Source organism: Synchiropus splendidus, chromosome 2 (assembly GCF_027744825.2).
Source record: "Synchiropus splendidus isolate RoL2022-P1 chromosome 2, RoL_Sspl_1.0, whole genome shotgun sequence".
Lineage (NCBI taxonomy): Eukaryota > Metazoa > Chordata > Actinopteri > Syngnathiformes > Callionymidae > Synchiropus > Synchiropus splendidus.
In genome coordinates, this window is record NC_071335.1 from 31,620,828 (window position 1) to 31,643,959 (window position 23,132).

General features: G+C 44.3%; 2 protein-coding genes across 5 annotated transcripts; one reads left to right on the forward strand and one right to left on the reverse strand.

Annotated features, from left to right (window-relative positions):
• The first annotated feature begins 35 nt into the window (after positions 1 to 35).
• On the forward strand, positions 36 to 14,627 carry LOC128753666 (dynamin-2-like). Of its 4 annotated transcripts, none has more exons than XM_053855579.1 (20): positions 36 to 409; positions 3,265 to 3,338; positions 3,414 to 3,563; positions 3,659 to 3,862; positions 4,072 to 4,170; positions 5,653 to 5,813; positions 5,878 to 6,020; positions 6,085 to 6,220; positions 6,579 to 6,646; positions 8,068 to 8,206; positions 9,567 to 9,653; positions 9,716 to 9,786; positions 9,866 to 9,911; positions 10,956 to 11,066; positions 11,355 to 11,464; positions 11,534 to 11,645; positions 11,843 to 12,010; positions 12,368 to 12,591; positions 13,530 to 13,748; positions 13,918 to 14,627. In XM_053855579.1, exons 1-20 carry the CDS (start codon positions 249 to 251, stop codon positions 13,985 to 13,987), a joined length of 2,553 nt encoding a protein of 850 aa, XP_053711554.1. In that variant the 5' UTR covers positions 36 to 248; the 3' UTR covers positions 13,988 to 14,627. The 4 variants fall into 4 exon arrangements, with proteins under 4 accessions (XP_053711554.1, XP_053711553.1, XP_053711556.1 ...); XM_053855578.1 differs by lacking the exon at positions 8,068 to 8,206 and adding an exon at positions 7,333 to 7,471 and having other exon boundaries at positions 13,918 to 14,626; XM_053855581.1 differs by lacking the exon at positions 8,068 to 8,206 and adding an exon at positions 7,333 to 7,471 and having other exon boundaries at positions 13,921 to 14,626.
• A 2,844-nt stretch (positions 14,628 to 17,471) lies between these two features.
• LOC128754057 (transmembrane emp24 domain-containing protein 1-like) lies at positions 17,472 to 22,423 on the reverse strand. The gene is made up of 5 exons (XM_053856377.1): positions 22,188 to 22,423; positions 21,400 to 21,497; positions 21,144 to 21,333; positions 18,290 to 18,457; positions 17,472 to 17,897 (listed from the first exon to the last, which is right to left on the reverse strand). Exons 1-5 carry the CDS (start codon positions 22,386 to 22,388, stop codon positions 17,847 to 17,849), a joined length of 708 nt encoding a protein of 235 aa, XP_053712352.1. The 5' UTR covers positions 22,389 to 22,423; the 3' UTR covers positions 17,472 to 17,846.
• Between the last annotated feature and the right edge of the window lie 709 nt (positions 22,424 to 23,132).

Below are 23,132 nucleotides of genomic sequence, written 5' to 3' on the forward strand. Positions count from 1 at the left end.
GCGGGGAGTGGGGTGGGTGTCGCCTCACCGGATGATGACAGAACTTTTGTCACTTAAATGTTTCCACTTATGTCTGCTGCCTAACGAAAGTGTGTCATTGATACCCAGCGTAGACCCTGTACTAAAGCGAGTGGCTACAAACTTGGACAGAGCAAGCGTTTTCCATACACTGGCAGAGCTGTGGGGTGTGTTTTTCCAAGCCGACTGGACAGTAGGACACCGCTCGGAGGAGCAGCCGGAGTGCCGCTATGGGGAACCGGGGGATGGAAGACCTCATTCCCCTTATTAACAAACTCCAGGACGCCTTCAGCTCCATCGGCCAGAGCTGCAACTTGGACCTGCCCCAGATAGCGGTTGTCGGCGGGCAGAGTGCGGGGAAGAGCTCCGTGCTGGAGAACTTCGTGGGAAGGTTGTAGCCTTTATATATACGCTCGTCGCTCCGTGTGACATGCCCCACAAGTTTGTGTGAGAAGTAACGTTTCCATATGCCGCTTGGGTTTGGACCGGAACCAGGTCTCGGCGTAAAAGTCGCCAGCTAAGCAGCCGCGCTTCCAAGTTATTCACTAACAACAGTTACGGATTCGACGCATGGAGCAGCTGTGACAGGAGCAATTTAGTTCTAAAGCGCAGTGTTTTGGGGAAAAGTATCCCGGAGTTGCGTTGTCAGCACAAAGTGGAGGCAGCTCTGACTCCCACGTTCGAGTGTTCTGTCAAATATTTACAAAGGCTGACATTTCCTTGTTGCCCAGCTTATAAATGCGTTGTTTACAAGCCTCTCGTCTCATAGGTCAAGACAAAGGTTCTTTCTTCAAGGTGAGGTTCAAGGTTCTATGTGGCCATTGTGAGGGAACGTAGTAGCGACCTGAGGAGAATGGCAGGAGTCTGAGCTTCACAATGGCAACTTGTGAGGCTGCAGAAAGAGCTTGAAGGAATTTGAATGAGCACTTGTTGATCCTCATTCATGGCAAAGTAACCTTTCGAAAACGTGCCACTTCCAAACTCTGGACACGCAATCCGCTTTTCATTCATCTTCATCTTTGACTCAAGAGTGTTTCTGTCGACGTCCTCACATCGATGGAGTCTGCAAGTTTCCTTTTTTGCTGCCTTTTGTCTCCTAGTTCCATGCAGTGGCTGGAGGAGACAGTGGGGCCATTCATATGTTTGTGCCAGGGTCATCAGTGATGTCACCAGCTGCACTGTCATGTGTGGATGACACACTGGGTACCAGAGACCCACCAAGACTCCCGTCTTGGCTCTTTGCATGTCTGATAATCGTCTCACTGTTCACAAAAGCAGCTCAGATTTGCGTGAGTGATTTGGTCCCCACAGGGGTGAATCAATCTGCGCCGCTGGTCACGTCATAACTAGCCTTTTTTAAGGTGAACCTGAGCGTCTGTCTGATGTGTGGAGTTTAAACGTTCAAAACGTCATTTTCAAACAATCCAACATAGTTTAATGGATTACATAGTATTTCACAAACACAGAATGTATCTGTTGCTTTCTTATGTCTCTGGGGATGTAGAGCAGGAAGAGGATGAGATTCATTGTTGTGTAACTTCCTGAATGCTCTGTCAGCAGTGGATAACTGGCAGTGGGCTCGTGTGTCCGCGGGCGTGTTGTTCTGTGAACTTATGCCGAGTTTTTTGCTGCACTTTCCGCCAGCAGACGTGTTATAAACTCACCCACAGATGTCTGGTCACTGACCTGGAACTGATCACAGCCATTGACCGGTTCATGTGGATCACACAGTGACTCAGATGGACGTGTTTGTTTCTGTGGACCCTGTTAATAATGAATACGGCTGGAAGGCGATGGCTCATATCAATAATGCAAACACTCCTTGTTGCTTCGCCTTTTTATCTCAGGGTTCATTCATGGATGTGTGAGCTGGTGATAACCACCTTTTTTGAGTTTGTTTGTAACCTTTACATCATATTACTCGGCATTGTTCAATCGTTGCACTTTTTTCTTTCATTGATCATTGATCTTTCTTTTCTTTTTTTATCTGGTCTAAGTATTTGCGGTGGGGCAGATTCAGATTGAGTGAAAGCAAACACCGCACACACAGCAACTTCCTTCATCATTTGCACTCTTTCCATTCGTGTAGATTCCAAATAACTTCAGTTCTTAGTGGTGAGTCACATGTTTCCACAGAAGGCTTTCAACACATGTACTGAGTTCTACGAGGATGAGTGTGATTCTGGAAGGTGTCCCGTTGTCAGACAACGCGGGGCGCTGTCCTATTGTTGTATAAAATGGGGAGTTGTTTTCCGTGGTTCATGTTTGATATTGTTCCTGTGAGTCAAACTCTCAATTGCCATGTGACGACGTCAGATTGTGAATGATAAAATCACGTTACCGATTTGCATAATTCATGCCTGCTGATGAATCAAACTTCACTATCCTCCATGATGAGTACAAGAAACGCTGGGTGATTTAAGTAGTTTTTGGTATTGTTTGCTCGCTCTCTCCCGTCAGTGGCGTTGTGGGTGTGTCACATGCAGCAGGACCGTATTCCTATGTTTCTCAATAATTTTCTGTTGCGCCCCCCCAGGAAGAAGTGAACGTTTTGCACCCCACAACTCTCTGCGGCTTCTGTGAATAGTACTGTAGTACTGTCTATAAAATTATTTTCAGCACACCTCTGCATAACATTGTTGTCCTTGTTAGCACTAAATAAAAGAAAAAAGAAATTAGTATAGATCAACTTTCAATAGAGAATAACTTTATTAACATTGTTTTTGCATCCATTTGCCATGTGTGGATGTGCAATTACACTTTATTCCAGTACGGGAAAAAAGTATGTTCCCATGTTCTGCACGCCCAAGTGAGTCGTACCAAATAATGGTATAGGAAATGCTGAAATTAAAGTACCAACTCGGACCACACGAAATAATGGAAACATCTTAAAGCTAAAAAAAAAAGCTGTAAGGTGTTTCCATTATTATTACTTATTAAAGGCTGTTATGAACTAGTGAATTATGAATTAAATAACAAAAATTCTGTTTTGACTATTTTCTGTTGAACAAGTCTGGGTTATAGACCTGTCAATAAATAGCAGTAATGACCCTGCAACTTCCAAATATTGGCCCCTGGACCACCCTGCAATAGAGCTACAGGTAGATTCATCTTAAAGAAGCTTTACTGATGCCTGAAATTGCTGTTCTGTCTTGGCAGGAAATGGTGGCAAAGAGGTTTTTATTTCTAAATTCTGTGGCGTGATTAACCATCACGCATGTTAAACCTTCCTTCTGTCTCTTTCAGGGACTTCTTGCCCAGAGGCTCCGGTATCGTCACTCGCCGCCCCCTCATTCTGCAGCTGGTTAACAGCAAAGCTGGTCAGTAAAGCGTAACTACTAGCTGATGACCAACATGTTCAAACAAGGTTTCACTGATCTGCCCTTCCATTTCAGAGTATGCAGAGTTTCTACACTGCAAGGGTCGTAAGTTTGTGGACTTTGATGAAGTTCGCCTTGAGATTGAAGCGGAGACTGACCGACTCACAGGCTCCAACAAGGGCATCTCTCCGATTCCTATTAATCTCAGAGTTTACTCCCCAAATGGTGACGTGAATACACACAGAAGCAGTGACCTCCGCTCCCCATAGTTTCTAACGTGCGTACGTACCCCCTGCCCCCCTCTGTTTCTGACCTTTCAGTGTTGAACCTGACCCTGATTGACCTGCCAGGGATGACCAAAGTGGCCGTGGGAGACCAGCCGGTGGACATAGAGCACCAGATCAGAGACATGCTGCTGCAGTTCATCACCAAAGAGAGCTGTCTCATTCTGGCGGTCACTCCGGCCAACACTGACCTGGCTAACTCAGACGCTCTCAAGATTGCCAAGGAGGTGGACCCTGAGGGTCAGTGGTGTGTTGTTGTGATCTCAGGTTCTAGTTTTATGGATTGAAGCTCTGTTCCACTGACCACTGATTTGTTTGACTAACAGTGGATCACATTTCTTCCCTTTATTCATCTTGTTGTTTGTGTTATTGAAGACATGTGTTTACAACCACTGTTTTGCTTCCTAAAAGTCCTTGTATTTATGATATTCAAAACCATGTTTCCGTAGGTCTGCGAACTATTGGTGTCATCACCAAGCTGGACTTGATGGACGAAGGCACAGATGCACGAGAAATCCTGGAGAACAAACTGTTGCCCCTCAGAAGAGGTGAGGTCATGAACACAGGTCCTTTTTAATGTGAACACTCATTCATACTGATGTGGGGCTGAGCACTCTCTATATATATATCATTTATATTGTCATGGTGGGACTTTAATGACTTAATTCTGATTAATAAATTACACCATTATTATGATTAATTAATTACAAAATAATGATAATAATTTAATTTAATTGAACAGTTTACTCTCCAGACAACAGGGAACCTCTGTAAGTGCAGGAGTTCCTGGTCCACTGATCACACTGATGCACAAGACACGTGGCTAACAACAACAACAACAAACATGGAGGAATCCCTGAACAAAAGCAAACATAATATATATAAAAATGAAAAACATTCATGATATTAACATCACAAAAACGACATCAAATCTTCGCCGGCTCCTCCTACAATGTACAGCTGAGGGAGCTGCGAGCGTCACCCGCCCTTCAATGTGCAGCTAAGACCAGCCAACCACAAATCTCCTTACAAGTTTGCCGTTGGTTGACAGCTGAAGTCAGCCAATGACAGCCACCAGGACCTGCTCTTATACAGAGCAGAGAGTATGAACATGAGTGCGGAGCGTACTGTTGGTGCAGACTCTGCACGTTCTGACTTCCTGTCGAGCACTCCGCGTGTTCCTTTACATATTCTTACAAATGGCAACTTAGTTTCAAGCGCAATATGTTTAATCAATCAAAGAGATTCATACAGAGCTCTGGGTCAGCATTTACGTCTAGGCTCGTTCGCAGGGGTAGATCTTGTAGAGTGACCATGATGTTCATAGCTTGTCTTCCTTTATGCAATGTGTGTTGGTTGGTTTGTCACAGTTCCAGGACAACCAGGTCTGCGTTGGTCAGCACTTCTTTGTAGGCAGAACGACCATTGCATTTCATGGAAAGCGGGTTGACTTTGCCCATCTTGTTAGGCGAAACACTTCTTTTTGGGGAACCGTCCTTTATAAGTGTGGTTCATCTCCTCGTCTGTGCTGCTGCATCGCCTCGCCCATGATGTCAAGACGTAGTTTGAGTTTCATCTGTGAGTTTTCTGAGGTTTCAAACATCGGCATGATGCATCCTGTTACTCAACGGTTGCTACAGCATGTGTCTGATAACGTTTCCTCCTTTGGAGTTCACTTAGTCTGGTCAGCATTTTGCATCTATCTGATATGGTTTGGCTGATACCGTGCATATTCAATGTATTGCATTTTCCTTATATTCCCATACGGTGAAGCACCATCACCTGAACCACACAAAGCAGCCACATATTGCATAATAAACAACATAAATTAATAAAAGCCAGAAAAGTATGGACATTAGACAAATAAATGCATATTTACAATAAACAAATATTATTGCAAAATATTCTTGATACTTGAAAAATATAATAACATTCATAATGAAAAGTGAAAAAAGATGTAGTATTTATAAAATCCATTAAGGCCCAGAGGAATCTACTGTGCTTATTGACCTGATGACCCACTTTGCCAGGTTACATCGGTGTGGTGAACCGTAGTCAAAAGGACATAGACGGGAAAAAGGACATCCGAGCTGCTTTGGCTGCAGAGAGAAAGTTCTTCCTGTCACATCCTGCGTACAGACACATCGCAGAGCGCCTGGGCACTCCACATCTGCAGAAGTCTCTGAACCAGGTTTGAATCGCGCAGTCGCAAAAAAAGTACATTCTACTGTCATACAAATTCCATACGTTTGTAGCAACTGACCAACCACATCCGCGACACCTTGCCGGGGCTGCGCAGCAAACTGCAGAGCCAGCTGCTGTCCTTGGAGAAGGAAGTGGAGGAATTCAAAAACTTCCGTCCCGATGACCCGACACGGAAAACCAAGGCCTTGCTTCAGTCAGTGTCAACATGGATGCTGAAACCTGTTAGGACCAGAACTAAATGATGCTTCCTCCTGCAGGATGGTGCAGCAGTTTGGGGTGGACTTTGAGAAGTGCATCGAGGGTTCTGGGGACCAGGTGGACACGTCCAACCTCTCTGGGGGAGCAAAGATCAACCGGATCTTTCATGAGCGATTTCCCTTCGAGCTGGTGAAGGTAATGAGCGATGTCTGCCCAGCCAAACTGTTGAGCAATGAGTGGAAGATCAATATTTCGGTTATTTTCTGTTTTTGCAAATACATTGTAAACTATTAAATCAATGTGATTCGAAAAGGGTTTGGAACAGAAGTAAAGAAAATGATTGTATTTAAGGTTTTCAAATGTCCTACCTAACCTCTCTCAGAGTAAATCCAACACCAGTTTATGAATTGAACTGATCTTAATAAATCAGATTTGTGGCTTAAAAACACACCCACATCACATGATGAGCACTGTCTCCTTTAGCATTAAGACTTTATTTTTGTAAGAGTTTGTTCTCAAAGTACCGAGACAGCAGCTTGTTGTTGTGTTTCAGATGGAGTTTGATGAAAAGGAGCTGCGGAAAGAGATCAGTTACGCCATCAAGAACATCCATGGAGTCAGGCAAGTTGTGCAAACATATTGGTCATTGTGTCTTCACGTCTCTCTGTCTGTGCTTGCTCACACGTTTGAAAATATTCCCAGTCGTCTCCTGTGTCATAACTTACTGTATGAATACTTGAGGTGGATCTTGACCAAAAGAATTACCGTAATAAGCCGCTGCTTTCGTCTCGGCGGTCTGAACCTTGCGGTTTATGCAACAACGCGGCTAATATGTGGATTTTTACAGGCTAAAGAGCGTCATGCTCATACTATTGAGCCGATAAAATGACAGGCGTTTTATTGACTTTAAAGCGCTCAAAATGCAGCTAATATTCCAGTGCACGCTATGCTCTCCTTCATCATGGATTTTGTGGTTATGACATTACATTTTTTAATGTGGTAAACCTGGAATAGGTGGACTGAAAAATCTTCTCTGTGAGAGGAAGTTGTTACCTGAGTTATTTGCATCAATCTTTTTTGTTCCTGTGATAAATAAGTAAGTGCTTTTAAGTCCGAGCCATATAGAATACATGAAAGCCACATTCGCCCGTCTTTGTGTGTCTTTCTGTTCCTATGTCTGCATGCAGTTTCACCTTAAATGTCCATGACAGCCCCTCACTTGCCCACTCGCCTCTGTAGCTGTCTGACCCCTGCTTGTTGTCCAACCCTGTGTGTGCGTCCACATGTGTCGTCTGTATGCCTCACAGGACGGGCCTGTTCACCCCAGACTTGGCATTTGAGGCTATAGTGAAAAAACAGATCATTAAGCTGAAAGAGCCTTGTCTGAAATGCATCGACATGGTCATCCAGGAGCTCATCAACACAGTCAGACAGTGCACCGAGAAGGTATCCCTGCAGGGCGTCTGGCACCACCACACACTGCCGCTCACCATTCAGACGCTTGAGTCTTGCTTCGTTTATTCACCAAGTATGAATGTGGGCTGATGAGACCTGAAAAACCTGGCAGCACTGTGCGGACGTGGATGCTGTGTCAGCAGCAAAGTGCGAAACCGATGCAGGATCAGTGGGACTAGTGGTGGAAGTTTAGACCCAAATTGCACACATTTTATATGTATACACACTACTAAACCAAAGCGCATCATCTACTATTGTGTGTATCATGTGCAACCATAGTGCTAGAAAAGCGCCTAAGTATTGCTCCATGTTCCCGCGTGTTCAGAGCATAAAGAGGTACAACAAAGCAGTCCGCACTCCACTTCATCATCAGCGTGTTGATCTTCAGCGCTTCCACTGCTGGTCTCTGCAGTAGAGCCTAGTGAGTTTAACCTGCATTTGCAACTATGAGTAACGCTTGTTTTCACTTTTCTCTCACTCTCCATCCTTCCTGAAACTTCCTATCCAACCTGGGCTTTTCCACTTCCATCACCCAACCTGTCCCTCACCTGCACACAACACCCCACTCCCCCGACGCCTCACCACAGGACGGGCCTGTTCACCCCCGACCTGGCCTTCGAAGCCATAGTGAAAAAGCAGGTCATAAAGCTGAAAGACCCGTGTCTCAAATGCGTAGACCTGGTCGTCACCGAGCTCGTGGCCCTGATCAGGAAGTGCACGGAGAAGGTAAACGGGAAGAGCCGAGTCGTGGCCAGGATCATTTAGAACGGAAGAAGACGTCAGAAATGGAAAAGAGATTGCAAGGAGATTGTTCTCATTTCAACATGTCCCTCTCTCCTAATCGAATTTACACTTGCTAATGAAGTGCGTGACTCTGAACCCTGTACCTACTCCCAAAGCCCTTCCCCTCCTCCGAATAATGACATCCCCCATCCCTTCCCAGTCCACTCACCAGATCAGCACTGACACGCCATGAGTCATGTAAAAACAGCCCCACGTCCACTTTCATTGCTTCACCTCTGACACTCCCAGCACTCCTTCTCCTCTCCATCTTTTTTTTCTCCTTTATCAGCTTGGTGGACTACTTTTAAATCAGTTGGCTAAACATTCTAAACATCTATGCAACACTGTATTATGTAACACCGCAAATTACAGCCGAGGTGAGGTTGAATGTTGAGGGTTAGTGTGCTGAGTCAGCGCTTTGCCGGATTGAGTATTATACTGCTACGTTTTGTTCAAACTGCCTTCTTCTACCTATCTCAGGGGCTTGATCTTTAGCTGTCACTGGATGCGGTGTGCGCAGTGGTCAGCCAGCAAACCTCTAGTGTCCAGTATATTCCCATTCTTTCCATCCCCCCTGACTCTTTAATAGTTAAAGCCAACATTTACTAGGCATGACCTTCAAAGATTCTCCCTCAGTTGAGAAGGTTTTGCGCATCAACGCTGCCATCTGGCCGTCTCACTTTTGAGGTTGTCTACCACAGTAAATTTCAGTACCCGTTTCAAGATGGCACACGCCCACCTTCCAGGCAACTGAGAGTACAGAATGCAGCTCTAGATGAAAACAGAAGAAGATGAGTAGAGTAGCACCTGGCTCAAGGGGTGTTGTCGAACCTGTTAGCTCTGAATGCAATAATGCCAAATACTTTATTTAAATTGATTAAAATGTTTTTTATTTGTTAGTAAAAGTGATGTCCTTCAAGTTCAAGTGATGATGATCAAGTTTCTTGAAAAATTGTCGTGTTAATTTTTTACTTTTTTACTGATTTATTTTTGCTTTTACGCAATGTTACATGCCAATATAAGTCACCTTAAATATTTACGTTTAATTGTATTTTTCAAAAGTGTATCTCTTGCCTAGTTGATTATTATTTATTTTATTTATTGTATCTCTTCTATGATCGACTACTGGACAAATTGTGTTGCATAATGCAGTGTTATCATCAAGCTGATAGGGAGCTTGTGGCGCATGCTTGAGTGATGAGCACTCTCACCTGATGTTTGTCCTCCCAGCACTGACTGTTTTAGATGTGGTTTGAAACGGAGGGTCCTGCAGTGTGTGTGTGTGTCTGCTTGTGTGTTACAGCTCCGATCCTACCCACGACTGAGGGAAGAGACTGAGAGGATCGTGACCACATTCATCAGAGAGAGAGACAGCAAGACCAAAGATCAGGTTTGTGTGTGAAGACAGAGATGGGTGGATGGATTCTCAGAGGTTTACACTGCTTTTGACAGGTGCTGCTGCTGATTGACATCGAACTCTCCTACATCAACACTAACCATGAGGACTTCATTGGGTTTGCTAAGTATGGAGAGATCTTTTTTAAAAACATGGGATTTAAAACCTGCATTTGGTCGACTCAAACTGAAGTGACTCTCTTACAGTGCGCAGCAAAGAACAAAGACGAAGAAGAGCGTGATGCCAAATCAGGTTAGTGACAGACATGAGAGATGGGCAGGTTTGTCGCTCCCTCTCCACCTAAAGTTGATTCAGAAAGAAGTTTGGAGTTAGTTGTTGAGCATTTTTCTACCAACCTACCTGTATGTTAATCCTTGTGATGCCATGTTATGCTTCATCTCAACCAATCCAGAATAGGATCCAAACACCCCTGGACTTTTTGAGGCTTTTGTCAGTGAACCACATCTTGGTGTGGGGTCTTGTTCAGTTACTTTCTTTTTTTCTTTCTTTCTTTCTTTCTTTCTTTCTTTCTTTCTTTCTTTCTTTCTTTCTTTCTCTACTTCATTCCCTCCCTCCTTCCATTCATTCATTCCCATCTTCTTTCCCTCTTTCTTTCTGTCCCATTCCTTTCCCTCCTGCCTTCCTTTCCTTCATTCATTCTTACATTCCTACTCTTTCTTCCTTTGTTTCTTTACTTCATTCCCTCCCTTCTTCCTTTTGTGCTTTATTTTCCTTGCTTCCCCTTTGTTCATTCACTCCTTTTTTCTTTCTTTCTTTATTCACTCCCTCATTCCATCCCTTTCTCCATCCCAGCTTTCCTTTTCAGTCCTACTTCCTTCTCATCTTCCTTTTGTTCATTCTTATTTTCTTTCTTGCTTTCTTATGTTACTTCCTTCATCCCCTTCATTAGTTCTTTCTTTCCTCTGTGGCCATTTCTTTCCTTCCTTAATTCTTTTTTACATTATTCTCTGGTCTCCATCCCCCAGATTCTTCCTTCTCCTTCCTCCAACAGTCCTGTCTATCTCATTCAGTTACTTCTTCTTTGAGTCAAGTGTTGTGTGACTAGGCCCAAATGAGGGAAGTCTAGTCACTTCAGCTCCAGCACGTCCACTTCTGACCCTCTTGTCCATCAGTCTGGTGGAGAGTCACCAGCTTTGAGAGCTGGTCACTCAAACGGAACCTGTGTGGTTTGTGGGAGTTTCCTCTTCCAGCTGACTGGGAGTGTGTGGCTCCAGCAGTCTTCCTTGTTTGCTAGTTTATTTTTTTCCATGAGCTACTGTTTAATATGTTTGACAGGTGATCCGCAGAGGTTGGCTGACCATCAACATCAGCATCATGAAGGGGGGCTCCAAGGACTACTGGTTTGTCCTGACGGCAGAGTCTCTTTCCTGGTACAAAGACGAAGAGGTGAGAGAGTACTGTAGTATTAGAGTATAGAGTTAAAGTCACTACCAGAGGACAGGGTCTCACCTCAGAGTGTCTGCTTTCATGATACCTAGTCACCTTTGTGAATCTTCTGATGTGAGGATAGGTGGCGGCCTCTTTTTGTCATTGGTCATCTGATCGAAGTGCTTTGAAAGTGCTGCCTTTTCAAGCTAGCTACTGTATACTGTCTTGGGTTCAGTAGTCAAGGTGGTTTGTTAATGCCTTTCTTCAGATCAAGTTTCACTCATCAAAGTGTGTGTGTTTGCTCAGGAGAAGGAGAAGAAATACATGCTGCCCCTGGACAACCTGAAGCTGAGAGACATTGAAAAGGGCTTCATGTCGAGCAAACATGTCTTTGCCATCTTCAACACCGAGCAGAGGTGAGTCTCCCTCCTACTCGCCGTGTTGGGCCTTGGACTGCAAACATCTAACAGCGCATTTTGTGCCAGAAACGTCTACAAAGATCTGCGTCAGATCGAGCTGGCGTGTGACAGTCAGGAGGACGTGGACAGCTGGAAGGCTTCCTTCCTGCGAGCTGGTGTTTACCCCGAGAAGGATCAGGTAGGTTTTCATGAGGACTGTTCGTGCTCAGGTGTTTGATCTGTCACTCATAAATATTGAGCAGAAACTGCTGGCATAATAGGTTTGTGGTAAAGGACGAAAGGCGGGAGAACAGGTGGAACAGGTTATAATGTGGAGGAGGCAGATGACAATGTCTGAATGAAGATGAAACATGTTCATAAAGTGGTCTCCTTCAGGTGGAGAACGATGAGGCCATGGTGCCCAGTGACACCGTGTCCATGGACCCTCAGCTGGAGCGGCAGGTGGAAACCATCCGGAACCTCGTGGACTCCTACATCAGCATCGTCAATAAGTCCATCAGAGATCTGATGCCCAAGACCATCATGCACCTGATGATAAACAACGTATGACTCCGTGTTCTTGTTCAGCATTTTTCTTCTGTTCATTCTTTCTTTCTTTTAGTCTCATCTCTTCCTCCAGGTTCTTTCTTTCCTTCCGTCCGTCCCCCGTTCTGACTTTCTTTCTTGGGCCTGTAGCGTAACATCTTTTACATCTGAACCTGTTTGTTTTGATCGTGAGCTGTAATACACCAATCATCCAGCAGGTGGACAACTTTTGTAAGAGATCATGCCAGCTGTCTGTAAATGCTGAACCGAGCTTTATTCAAGTCTGTTTTTTTTTTTTCAGTTGGAACATCTAACTGACTTCAAACATCGTAGTATGAATGTGTGAACTGTTTGTAAAGCATTGCCTTTCTGCAGGCGAAAGACTTCATCCACTCTGAGCTGCTGACTTACCTGTACTCAGCTGGCGACCAGGGCAGCCTGATGGAGGAGTCAGCTGAGCAGGCCCAGAGGAGAGACGAGATGCTGAGGATGTACCACGCCCTGAAGGAGGCTCTTGTTATCATCGGTGACATCACCACCACCACCGTTTCCACTCCAGTCCCTCCACCGGTGGACGACACCTGGCTCAGAGAGCAGAGGTACCACACACTTCAGACTAGAGACCTGCTGACAACATCACCTTTATTTGGCGTAAAATGAGCCCATATTTCTTTACATTTGTATCTGTACACCGCTGTGTGAAAGCACTATCACACTATAAAGGATGGATTTAAAGCAAAAAAATGTTCATAACTTCATAACTGATGTAAATATTTAAAATTAGTACCTCGGTTCTCGACCACAGTCTGTTCCAGACGGCGGTTCGAGAAGTGATTTGTTCAAAATCTGAATCGATTTTTCCCATTACAATGAATGGAAAAAGAAATAATGCGTTCCAAGCCTTAAAATAGTCTTTTGTAGGAGTGAATGTAGAGTGTGTGCTGCAGGTGCGCTGTTCCTCTATGTGTGTGGCCGCTGCATGTGGGAGGGGTTGCCGAGTGAGTGACGTCTCTCAGGAAGTGAAGAGGTGCCCGGTGCGTGTCCAGCTCTGAATGTGCGCTTCTGTGCAGTTTGGCTGTGACAAAGTCATAAACCAAGTCACGCTCTGTCTGAGACTCGCCTCATCCCTGTCCCAGTGACAACAGGACATCAAACCCTGGAGTGAGCGCTCCAGCCTCAGAGGTGTGGAGAGCGAGCACCTCCCCTGTGACACTCTACCACGGTCCAGTGTGGAGACAGGAAAGGTTTTACACCTCAATATGAAGAAAAAACAGTCAGCTAACGGGACACGTCTGCATACAGAGGCTGCGTTATACACTATAACAAAGTGCGTCGTGGGTCAGCTGATTGGTCTGCGCAAGTCATGTTTTTTCCGGCTTTTTTCGGGGGCGTTCGAGTTCTGGATTTTTGTTCGAAATCCGAAGCAAATAAATCTCGAAATTTTTGTTCGAACTCCGATTTGTTGGAAGTCTGGGATTTTCAAAAACCAAGGTACCACTGTACATTGAAAACCAACATTTCTGTCTTTCTGTTTCAGTGTCCCTCCAGCAACAGCGCCCCCTCCATCTCGACCCCCAGCAGTGCGGGGTCCTGCTCCCGGCCCTTCACCGCCCCTCAACCCGTCCCCGGCCTTCGGAGCCCCACCGGTGCCATCCCGACCAGGCCCCCCTGGTGCTTACGCAGGAGATCCCAACGCTCCACTCGTGCCCTCCAGACCAGCACGTGTGCCCCCTGCCCTCCCCCCAGGCATCCCACGGTAAAGACACACACTTCCTTTGACGTATCTCTCTTATAGCGGTTTGGAATTAGCGGAGAAGCAATTCTGTCTGTCGGTGGTTTGGGACTTTCTGACCATGTTTCTGCCCTGCATGTCCCCTCATCCCCTTCCTCTTCTCCTCCTCCATGTCTCCTCTCTTTGCTCACAGCAGAAGACCCCCGGCCGCCCCTAACCGGCCCACCATCATCCGCCCCTCAGAGCCCTCCCTGCTTGACTAGAAGCACCCAGGGTCTGCTTCTCCATTCCAGTTTTTACCAACCACATCCGTCCAAAACTATGATTTTCTACAACTAAGTGCTGTTTTATTAAAAAGGGATACGTTTGATCTGTTAATGATTTGAACTATAAAATATTTTGATTCAATGGGTCCTCAGCAGATGTTTAACATTTTTGTGAAGATATTTTTACTGGATAACATATCACACACAAAGCACCTCAGTGAGAAGCTGCACTTTTCTTAGTTTTTTTAAAATCTGCATCATGTTTTCTTCCAATGTGCATTTTATTACAAGGTCCTCTCAAGGTCAGGGCACATTCAAGGTCAGGACCAATAGATTAGAAAAGCAGTTACAAAGTCATACTTCCTGTTATTCTCAGTTTCTGACGAAACTCGCTGGCCTTATTCACCCGGATCTCATGGAAGCCATTAAGGATCAAAAACAAAGAAAAGGAATAAAATGTTGAGAAACAATGTGGTTTTTTATTTGCTTTGCAGAATTATCAGCTTCATCCCAAATATTTTTATTCTCTGATTCAAGTATGAGAGACAAGCATTCATTTACACAATTCACCCATGGAGCAGGGCAGTTGCTCAGGGCTCCGTCCTGAGAGACGGCTGACCCCCGTCCATATCAGGAGCAGAACAATGGCGCCACTATAAACACTACACGTCTGGAATCTCCTGCTGGCTGTAAGCAAGAGACAGCTTGTGTCAACTCTTGTTGTGTCTCTGGTGAGTTGATCAAATCTGAGGTCAACCATGTGCCAGGAGAGGTTCACAATTGGGCCCCGCAAGTACTACTGTGCCGCTAACAAATCACACTACCGGTAGATATTTGTACTTCAGCTCTGCTTTCAAACACTGTGGAAAGTCATTTGGTTATTAATTTGATATGGGTGATATCAAACTTGTTTTAGCTCGACGAGTACTACATTTTTGAGTACTAGTACTCCGTTTTGGTTTACAAATGCGCAAGTACACCAGTACTACCAGTAGAGTTCACGAGTTCAATGTTGAGTTACTAGTACATGTTGAAAATAATCACTAGATCATTTTAAAGCTTTGCTAGAAAGACTAGTAACACTGGCAGTAGACTTGTATCACATAGTGTAGTATAGTCTCATACCAAAAAAATTCACTGGTTAAACTATTTACATTTACCAGTAGTTCCGGTACAACAGAAAATGTTAACTAGCAGCACCAGTGGACAATTTTTGGTTCACTAGAACTACTAGTAAAATTTAAACCTGCACTAGTAGTACTACTAGTGCAAATCGAGGGGCAGGTATTATAGTGAAATTCCACTCTCTGATAGGTTCAAATATTTTCAAATTTTCCCTGCCATTTATTAGCATACATACATGGTTACTAGTGGCACAAGTTCAGGTTTTTGAGTTCACTAGTAGCACTAGTTGACCATTATGTCTTGTGCTACTAGTGAACATTTTTTTCAGCTCTTCTTGTAGTACATGTGACACGTGTACTTGCCCACTAGTCAACCAAAACGGAGTACTAAAACTCAAAATGTAGTACTTGCAGAGCCAAAGTAAGATTGATGTTGAATTTATAACCATAAAACACAGCTCAGGCCTGCTTTCTGTCATTTTGGGTGAGAGGCAGGACACTCTCCCGGGGATGGGCTTTAACATAGACGGGGCTTTTATTCTTGCAGCACTTACTGCGGCGACGCCGAAACCACTTGGTTTGTGCTTTTGTAAGCAAATGTGTTTCCCTTTTCCAATTATGATGAAAGTTGGACATTAAAATTACAGAACAGAAATTATGGCTCGTTTCACAATAAACTGTGGTTTGATGAACATAAATAATACATTCTTTATTTAAAAGCTGTTTTTTCATATTGTTCAACAAAGATTAACCCGCTGTAATAGCAACACAACCTATATATACCTGTATCTATAGTAGGGGTGGGATTCGGTTAAAACATGAATCTAAATAATTCGAGAATTTGTGATGAATCTCAATTAATCACAGTTTAATGGTAAAAGAAAATTTGCCACAAGAAGCCACACTTTTCACTTTCAATGAATTTGGTATATGACTGAATCAAATGATGGAGCCATACATACATTGAAACAACCAAATATTGTTTATTTTGCATCAGTTTGACAATAGCACAATAAATCAGGATGGTGGCTACATTCAAGTTTTTATATCACCTTATTTAAACTAAAACTCTTTTAATGTCTTGAAAATCTTTGTATAAGAATTTGAATGTTATAAGAATTTCAAGTACATTCAGAGTAGTGGAAACCCTGGCCATTGTGTAGTGAAAAACATCCCTGAACAAAAGCAAACAGATGCTTTTGTATGCTTTTGTTCAGGGATTCCTCCATGTTTGTTGTTGTTGTTATCATCCTAGCTGCCACGTGTCTTGTGCATCAGCATGATCAGTGGACCAGGATCTTCTGCACTGACAAAGGTTCCCTGTTGTCTGGAGAGCAAACTATATATATATATATGGTGTGTGTGTGTGTGTGTTATTTATTTCACTCATTACTGAAGTCTGTTCTAAAACATCCTCTTCTCGCAGGAGACCTCCACATATGCCGCCTCGGAGCAACCAGCGGTGACGTCACTGGGTGGCGTCCACGCCTGCTGCAAATCTCACTGCAAATGAAGATTTGTTTTCAGTGGCTACGATAAAGAAAGAAGGATGACTTCAATCACAACTTGAAGTAGCTTTGTCTTTCTGCATCAATACCGGAATAAATCTTTTAAACGGAAGGCGTACAACGTTGAATTTCTTTTTCGGCGGTTACCTGAAGTTTGCTTGTCAGTTGCTCTGAAAGATATTCACCTTGTTTCTGTCCATTTTCCCAAATCCTTTCAACTCAAGTGAGTGCTGTCAACTGAGTGTAAGATCTTCGTTTGTTGCTGAATCGGTCACCAGCTTTCCATCATATTGAATAATTCAATCCATCAATCTTTGAAATGTCGGAGCGAAACTGGAACAGAGGGCAGTGAGAGCACAGCCTGAGGTCGGAAGCTTGCGTGATGCTTCAGGTCGAAGCCAACACGTCAGACCAAGCGTGTATTGGCAGTGAGAATAGTGCTTATATCGGCAGTTTCACCAACCTTCTGGAGTGATGTAGCACTTACCACTATTGTCCTGTCTTCCTCTTTTTTCCAACCACTGAATGTACTGCCGTCAATCCTTTCCTTGTTTTAGCGATCGGTGAGCAACACTTATTATTGTCAAATATTTTTCACATATCTGAAGCAAACATCATTGTAGTGAAAAAAGAATCAACCATGACAGGAGTCGAATCAGTGACGCAAACTGTGCGTACTCTATTGGACGTACTGATAAGAGCTTTAGACCGATAAAGACTGACTCAGCATCACATTTAACAGTCAATAAAAGTGCATCACAAACATCGATGAGCAGGAAGTGCCACCGACCACCAGTAACCAGCAACAAACACCAAAACAGAATCAAACCTTGGTTTAAAAAATGCATTTATTTGGATTTAAGTCACATTTTATGTCTCAAAAAAATAAAATATTACAGCATTGTTGCAATATATTATAGCTGAACAGTCAAGAACGGAGTAAGGAAGCTAACGTCGGAGTGAGGCACAAATAATCTGTAATCTGTGTTCACACTGGCACGTTCTTCAGCCACGTGTAAAGACAGTCACTCACCATGACGCTGGGCATTTCAAAGTCCAGAAATCACTACAATTCTTCAGCATGGCCACGTCACGGTGACCTCTCCATGTCCTCGACATCTGTCATGTCCACCATGTTTGACTTCACATGCCAGCAATCTTTGGTTTAGTCCGTCCTGATGTTTCGGTGACGACAGCGCAAGGTCCTGCTGGATCAGGAGTCTTCTAAGTGCAGACTCGGCGCTTATCGTCGAACAGTTTCCGGACAGTGAAGACCTGCCAGGTAAAGGTTAGAGTTGCTTCACAAGTCGAATTATCTAGATTTAATGTTAAAACTCCAAAAGTTTGTCAGCATTATTTGAGAATCTTAACCCTTTGGGCACCATAGTTGTTTGAAATGAAATGTTCAACTTTAATATCCATATTTCAAAAGGCTGTAGCTTGAAAATAGAGACAAAGGCATACTGTAAAATAGAAAAATCTTTGACTAAAAATATCATCTTCAGGACAAGGGTGTGAATAGTTCTTCAACAGTGAAGTACACACGCATGAAAAGTATTACCAGTGATGGATTGTCATCTTTGTACCACTTCCTTTAATACAAACAGGTGAAACTCTCTTCAAGTTTCAGCAACCCACTGCAGAGAGAGGTCTTGGTGCAGTCGTACCTGGGTGAAGGCCACACACAGCATGACCAGCATACTGGCGCAGGACCAGAAGGAAACCCTCCACAGGTTGTCCTCCAGGAGTTTCCGGTCCCGGGCCTCGAAGGCTCGCAGCATGGTCTGCATTTGGCGGCTCCGCTCCAGACGTCGATGCAGGGAGTCCATGGTCTCCTGAGACCAGAGGGAAGAAGGACGAACGATGTCTGAGTGAGAAGACTGTGGTTGCTAAGCAACAGCAGATACAGCAGGGAGGCGAGAGTGCTCGTGTCAGAAGAGAATCCACTTGAAAGAAATTCTACTGAATTACTGCTCGACTGTCAGTGTCCGTCATAGAGATCAATAACGTTTTCACTTTCAACCTGAAGAAAAATGCTGTCTATTTACTCTCTCTCTTCCCACTCCATCTCTTGGGTCCACTACATTGTTTAATATTCCTCTTTTTGTTCAACGCTTGCCTCTTTATTCCAAGTCACTCCTGTCTCACCCATCACTTTGAACTGCCTTTCTTTAGTTGATCTTGTCTCACACTCTCAGCTCTCTCTTCCTCTCACCACTCAGGTTATCGATCTGTCCTGTCTCACTCTCATCACTTCATCTTGTCTATAAGACGCTACTTTTTTTTCTCACCGTCTGAACCCTGCGGTTTATGTGTCGCAGCTCCTCCATCCCAGCTGACCTCTGGGAGGAGCGGAGACAAGAGGGAGCAGCTGAGGCCGGCTGTGGTGTCGGACACAAGGGTGAAAACAGCGCATTTGGAGCACTTTAATGTCAATAAAAAATGTGAGGAGTTCATGATTCAAGTGCAGAACATTCCCCAGTTTGTTTCATGAGTCAGTCTGGACGCTGGGCCCTGTTTTCAAAACTAGTTCAGAAGTGATCCTCACGCATTTTTAAGCCGAATGTACCACCGACCTTCGGCGGCTTATAGACCGGTGCGGTGCATGTATGAACTAGATCTATTTTCCTTCTTCAATTTAGAGGCTGTAGCTTATATAGAGGGTTTTCACAGCGCGTCATCCAACCAGGACGCCGCCATGTTGGAGATACTCTTTGTAAAACCGCCATAGACTGTGAATGGAGTGCGATGGAGAAACACAAAAAAAAGGTTTGGAGGCAGATGATGTGCAGGGAACTGTCACACCATGTCATCTACAACATTTGCACCATGTATGAGAATGCGAGGTATTTCAATATTTTGATCTTTCATTTTGAGTTTGTGTGCTATTTAAGTTTGAGCTTAAGTATTTTGTCTATGTGTGAGATAGACAGCTTTCTAAGGGAACGTTCTGAAACGTTCTGTGTGGGTTGGCATCAATAAATATGTTGTGATCAAAGTTCTGTGTATTGCTCGACTCTTCCACAGCAATATAATTCAGTCATTTGGGCTATACCTTTTCTTTTTTTAATGAGCAAAATACTAGGATGTTATCCACTGTTCATCTTCGCCAACCACAGGCGCCTTCTTTCATCCGACAACCTCTGGCATTGTTCTCCTTGATATGTAATAACTTTTGGAAGTCGACAAAATTCCAAATGTTTTTCATGGTCGTAATGATTCGTACAGCCCAAAAAAAGAAAGTAATTCATCCTATTTTACAGGTAATGTTGAGCAGTGAGGATCTCCAACATGGCGGCATCCGGCTTTGATGACGCGCCGTGAAAACCCTCTATTCCGGTGCACTGTATAGTCCTGCATTTACGGTAATCTAATCTTGACTTCCACTCGAGTCTCGCTCTCTCAGTCGCTTCACTCCTCCGTTTCTTTCTTTCCTCCCCTCTCTCCAGTCTCTTCTGTAGTTCCTCAACTCTCTTTAGTCTGGCTCTCGTGTCTACTACATTTATGACCAACATCCTGCTAGATGGAGTCGATTCCGGCGACAGGAGTGTTTGTCAAACGCCTACATTGTGTCATTTAACAACTGTATTTACACAGAAGGCAGCAGCACAACACGCCTGCCTTGGACAGCTGCATTTTCACCATCAATGAAGAACCTTCACCTCAATGATGATTTCATTCCACTGAAAATATTTTGTTGTAAAATAACTTTAAATTCATTTAAATTGTGGCGGTTGTCATTTCTTATTAAAGCAGCACTATGTAACATCTAAACATAAATATAAATTTACCATTTTAGATTTTTGATGATACTATGTTTCATATTAAACAAGCTTAAGCTCTCTCACAATTTTTACAGCAAACCTCTGGACTAAGTTCTCCAGGTGCCCGACCCACGTGACCAGCTGGGTCCATCATGGCACTTCAGCACCATGTGACGCAGCACTCATTCACCATGGCCGGATGCAGGAGCCTGACCGACCAAGAGCCCAGAGTGAACATAGGCGTTACATTCTCACCCCGGCTAGAACCGAGAACAGCTGAAGGACTCTGAAGGGTATTTTTTAATGGATAACAAATGTGTCAATTGCAACTGGCCAGTTTATTGTGTTTATAAAAGTATAACAGAAGAAAAGCTGCACCTTTGACTCTGTTCTTGTTATACAATTGTGCTATCCTTTCTCAGTTTGTCAACAGCGTCCTGAAACGTGGCGTAAAAATAAGCTTCTTTTGTTTGTTTCTATGATTCCCTTTGCGGGTTTAAGGTCGGGTTTACTGCCACCTGGGGTGAGATTCTTTGCCGTTTCACAGTGGCTCTCCCTTATAGACAAACAGACATGAGCTGAGCGGGAGGACTGGCAACCCAGTTTTACAACAGCTTGCAGTTACACTCTTAAACCATCGGTGGGGTCAAAAACAAATTTTCATAAACTACAACGTGCTGTTTTAACAGTCATGCTATTGTTTTGTTTGCCAGCAATTCAAAGATGACGGAGAGTGACATGAGCTGGTAAAACTCACCCGAATGTCCTCGAGCTTGTACTCCAACAAGCTCCCATCGGGCTCTTCCAAACCCGCCCATTCATCCTCATCCCCTACGTCACCTCCCTGCCCCTCCACGATGACCTCAAAAAACACCATCTTCTCTGAGAAGCGGCTGAAGCTGTTGTCGAAGCAGATCTGGTAGTCGCCCTCGACCGTAGGCTCCACCCTGGCAGAAAGGACAGCAGACTTTAGAGCGTGATACGTGGGAGAGAACCGTGTGGGGGTGACTTACACATGCACTCCATCAGAGCGTCGAGAGTCAAACATGAGCCTGTAGCCTTCTGGAGAGAGGACGCTGAAGTCGACGTCCATCCCAGCCCCTGCGATCACCTGCACACACCGTGAGGAACACAGATTAGCTATAGAAGATGGGGGGGAGGCGGATGAGAAGAAGCTCTACATTTGGATCTCAGCAACCAAAATGAGTCATTTGAGCTTGGGCTACTGGAATGACTCTGGGGAGCTGAACTAGAGGATGAAAGTATACATTAAACTCATGTCTGACACTATAAACAAAGACCGCAAACAAGTGACCTGGGGTCATTTCAGAAGTCTTCACTTCAAGTCAACAGAATTCTGAAGATCCAAAACTTTCACTTTACTGTTTGATGGTTTGTTTAATGTCTCATCTGTGTATTTTATTTTTTTCATTTACTTGCACAAGGACGGTATCAGAGGTTTGTCTTGAGCTTTAAAGTCCACCAAAGCGTGACAGGTAATAGATGCGAGGTTTCCACGAGTCTGAACAGAAATGTTGCATCCAGCACAACACTGTTCTGATGGAATCACCCCATGACAGAGGTCAGACCATCATACTTGAACGTGTGTCTCCCTACTGTATGAATCACCTGTGGAAGCAAGAACGTCCTCTTTCCTATTGTGTCAAAAATCTGGGCTCATTCTCTGGAACCCGGTTCGCTATGGTCGACAGAGGTTGGACGACATGTCACGGAGACATCTGAGCAGGAAGACAGGCGACAGAGGAGGTGGCACAGGCGACATGAAGCAGACAGCACTTACCTGATATTCGACCTCCATCGTTCCATTCTTCAGGGCAGTTTGAAAGAAACACTCGAGTCTTCCGGCTGGCAGCAGAAACGTGAACTCGCTGCTCTGCGTGTCACCGAGGGAGCAAACAGACCGGAAAAGGCAGGCCAGCAGCCCCGCGCAGACAAGCACCCCGCACCTTCGGAGCCCCGCAGATCCGCGGCGAATGTCCATGGTGACAAAGTTGGTCAAGAACTGCTTAGCGGAGTTCGGCCATCTCTACTTCCGGTGCTAAACTTTCCGCAGCTCTGATTGGTTGCAATGATATGACACCGGGAAGCAGTGAACCAACCACGACAGGCAAAGTATCTCTGCTCCTCCAATGAGAACAGAGCTGAAACAGAGCATCGCTCCAGATTCCACCAGACCAGATCCAGCTGTTGCACATGTATTATCGTGAAAAGAAAGTGCTTTGTCACAGTTACTCAAACACAACTAGAGCTAGCTCCGTGATGCCCCTCACCGTGGTTGGGTTTATACTTTTTTTCCCCAAGTCAATGATACTACATACACGTTCAAGGCTGCAAGTCAACATTCTACAGCGATTGAAGCTTTTTCTTTTTACAATTTAGTAGCTAAAGCTGTGTTATTCATATCACTGTATGCACCATAAGATCTTCCTCTGCCCTCGTGGGGCTGGCTGACAGGGAAGAAGTGTTCATCTCTTGGTTCACATCGGTCATATTACACAATGATTTATTGCTTCAGTAAAGTAAATACATACATCATTGGTTAAACAGCACTTGGTCCTGTTTAGAGTTGCGGCGGTGCAATATTCTCACAATAAACAGCGGTTCTTTTTCATCCCCAAATCGTTCAGTGTAAATCTAACTGGTTTGCATATTTAAAAGACTGTTGAAGTCATCACAGTGAATTATCATTTGATGATATTGACTGGGAATTATACATATCTATCTG

Coding starts and splice junctions, on each gene's coding strand:
- LOC128753666 (XM_053855579.1), top strand. CDS start 249: ATGGGGAACCGGGGGATGGAAGACCTCATTCCCCTTATTAACAAACTC. Junction 410..3,264: donor CTGGAGAACTTCGTGGGAAG/GTTGTAGCCTTT, acceptor TGTCTCTTTCAG/GGACTTCTTGCCCAGAGGCT. Junction 11,646..11,842: donor TTTACCCCGAGAAGGATCAG/GTAGGTTTTCAT, acceptor GGTCTCCTTCAG/GTGGAGAACGATGAGGCCAT.
- LOC128754057 (XM_053856377.1), bottom strand. CDS start 22,388: ATGGACATTCGCCGCGGATCTGCGGGGCTCCGAAGGTGCGGGGTGCTT. Junction 21,498..22,187: donor CGATGGAGGTCGAATATCAG/GTAAGTGCTGTC, acceptor CGGTGTGTGCAG/GTGATCGCAGGGGCTGGGAT. Junction 21,334..21,399: donor CGCTCTGATGGAGTGCATGT/GTAAGTCACCCC, acceptor CCTTTCTGCCAG/GGTGGAGCCTACGGTCGAGG.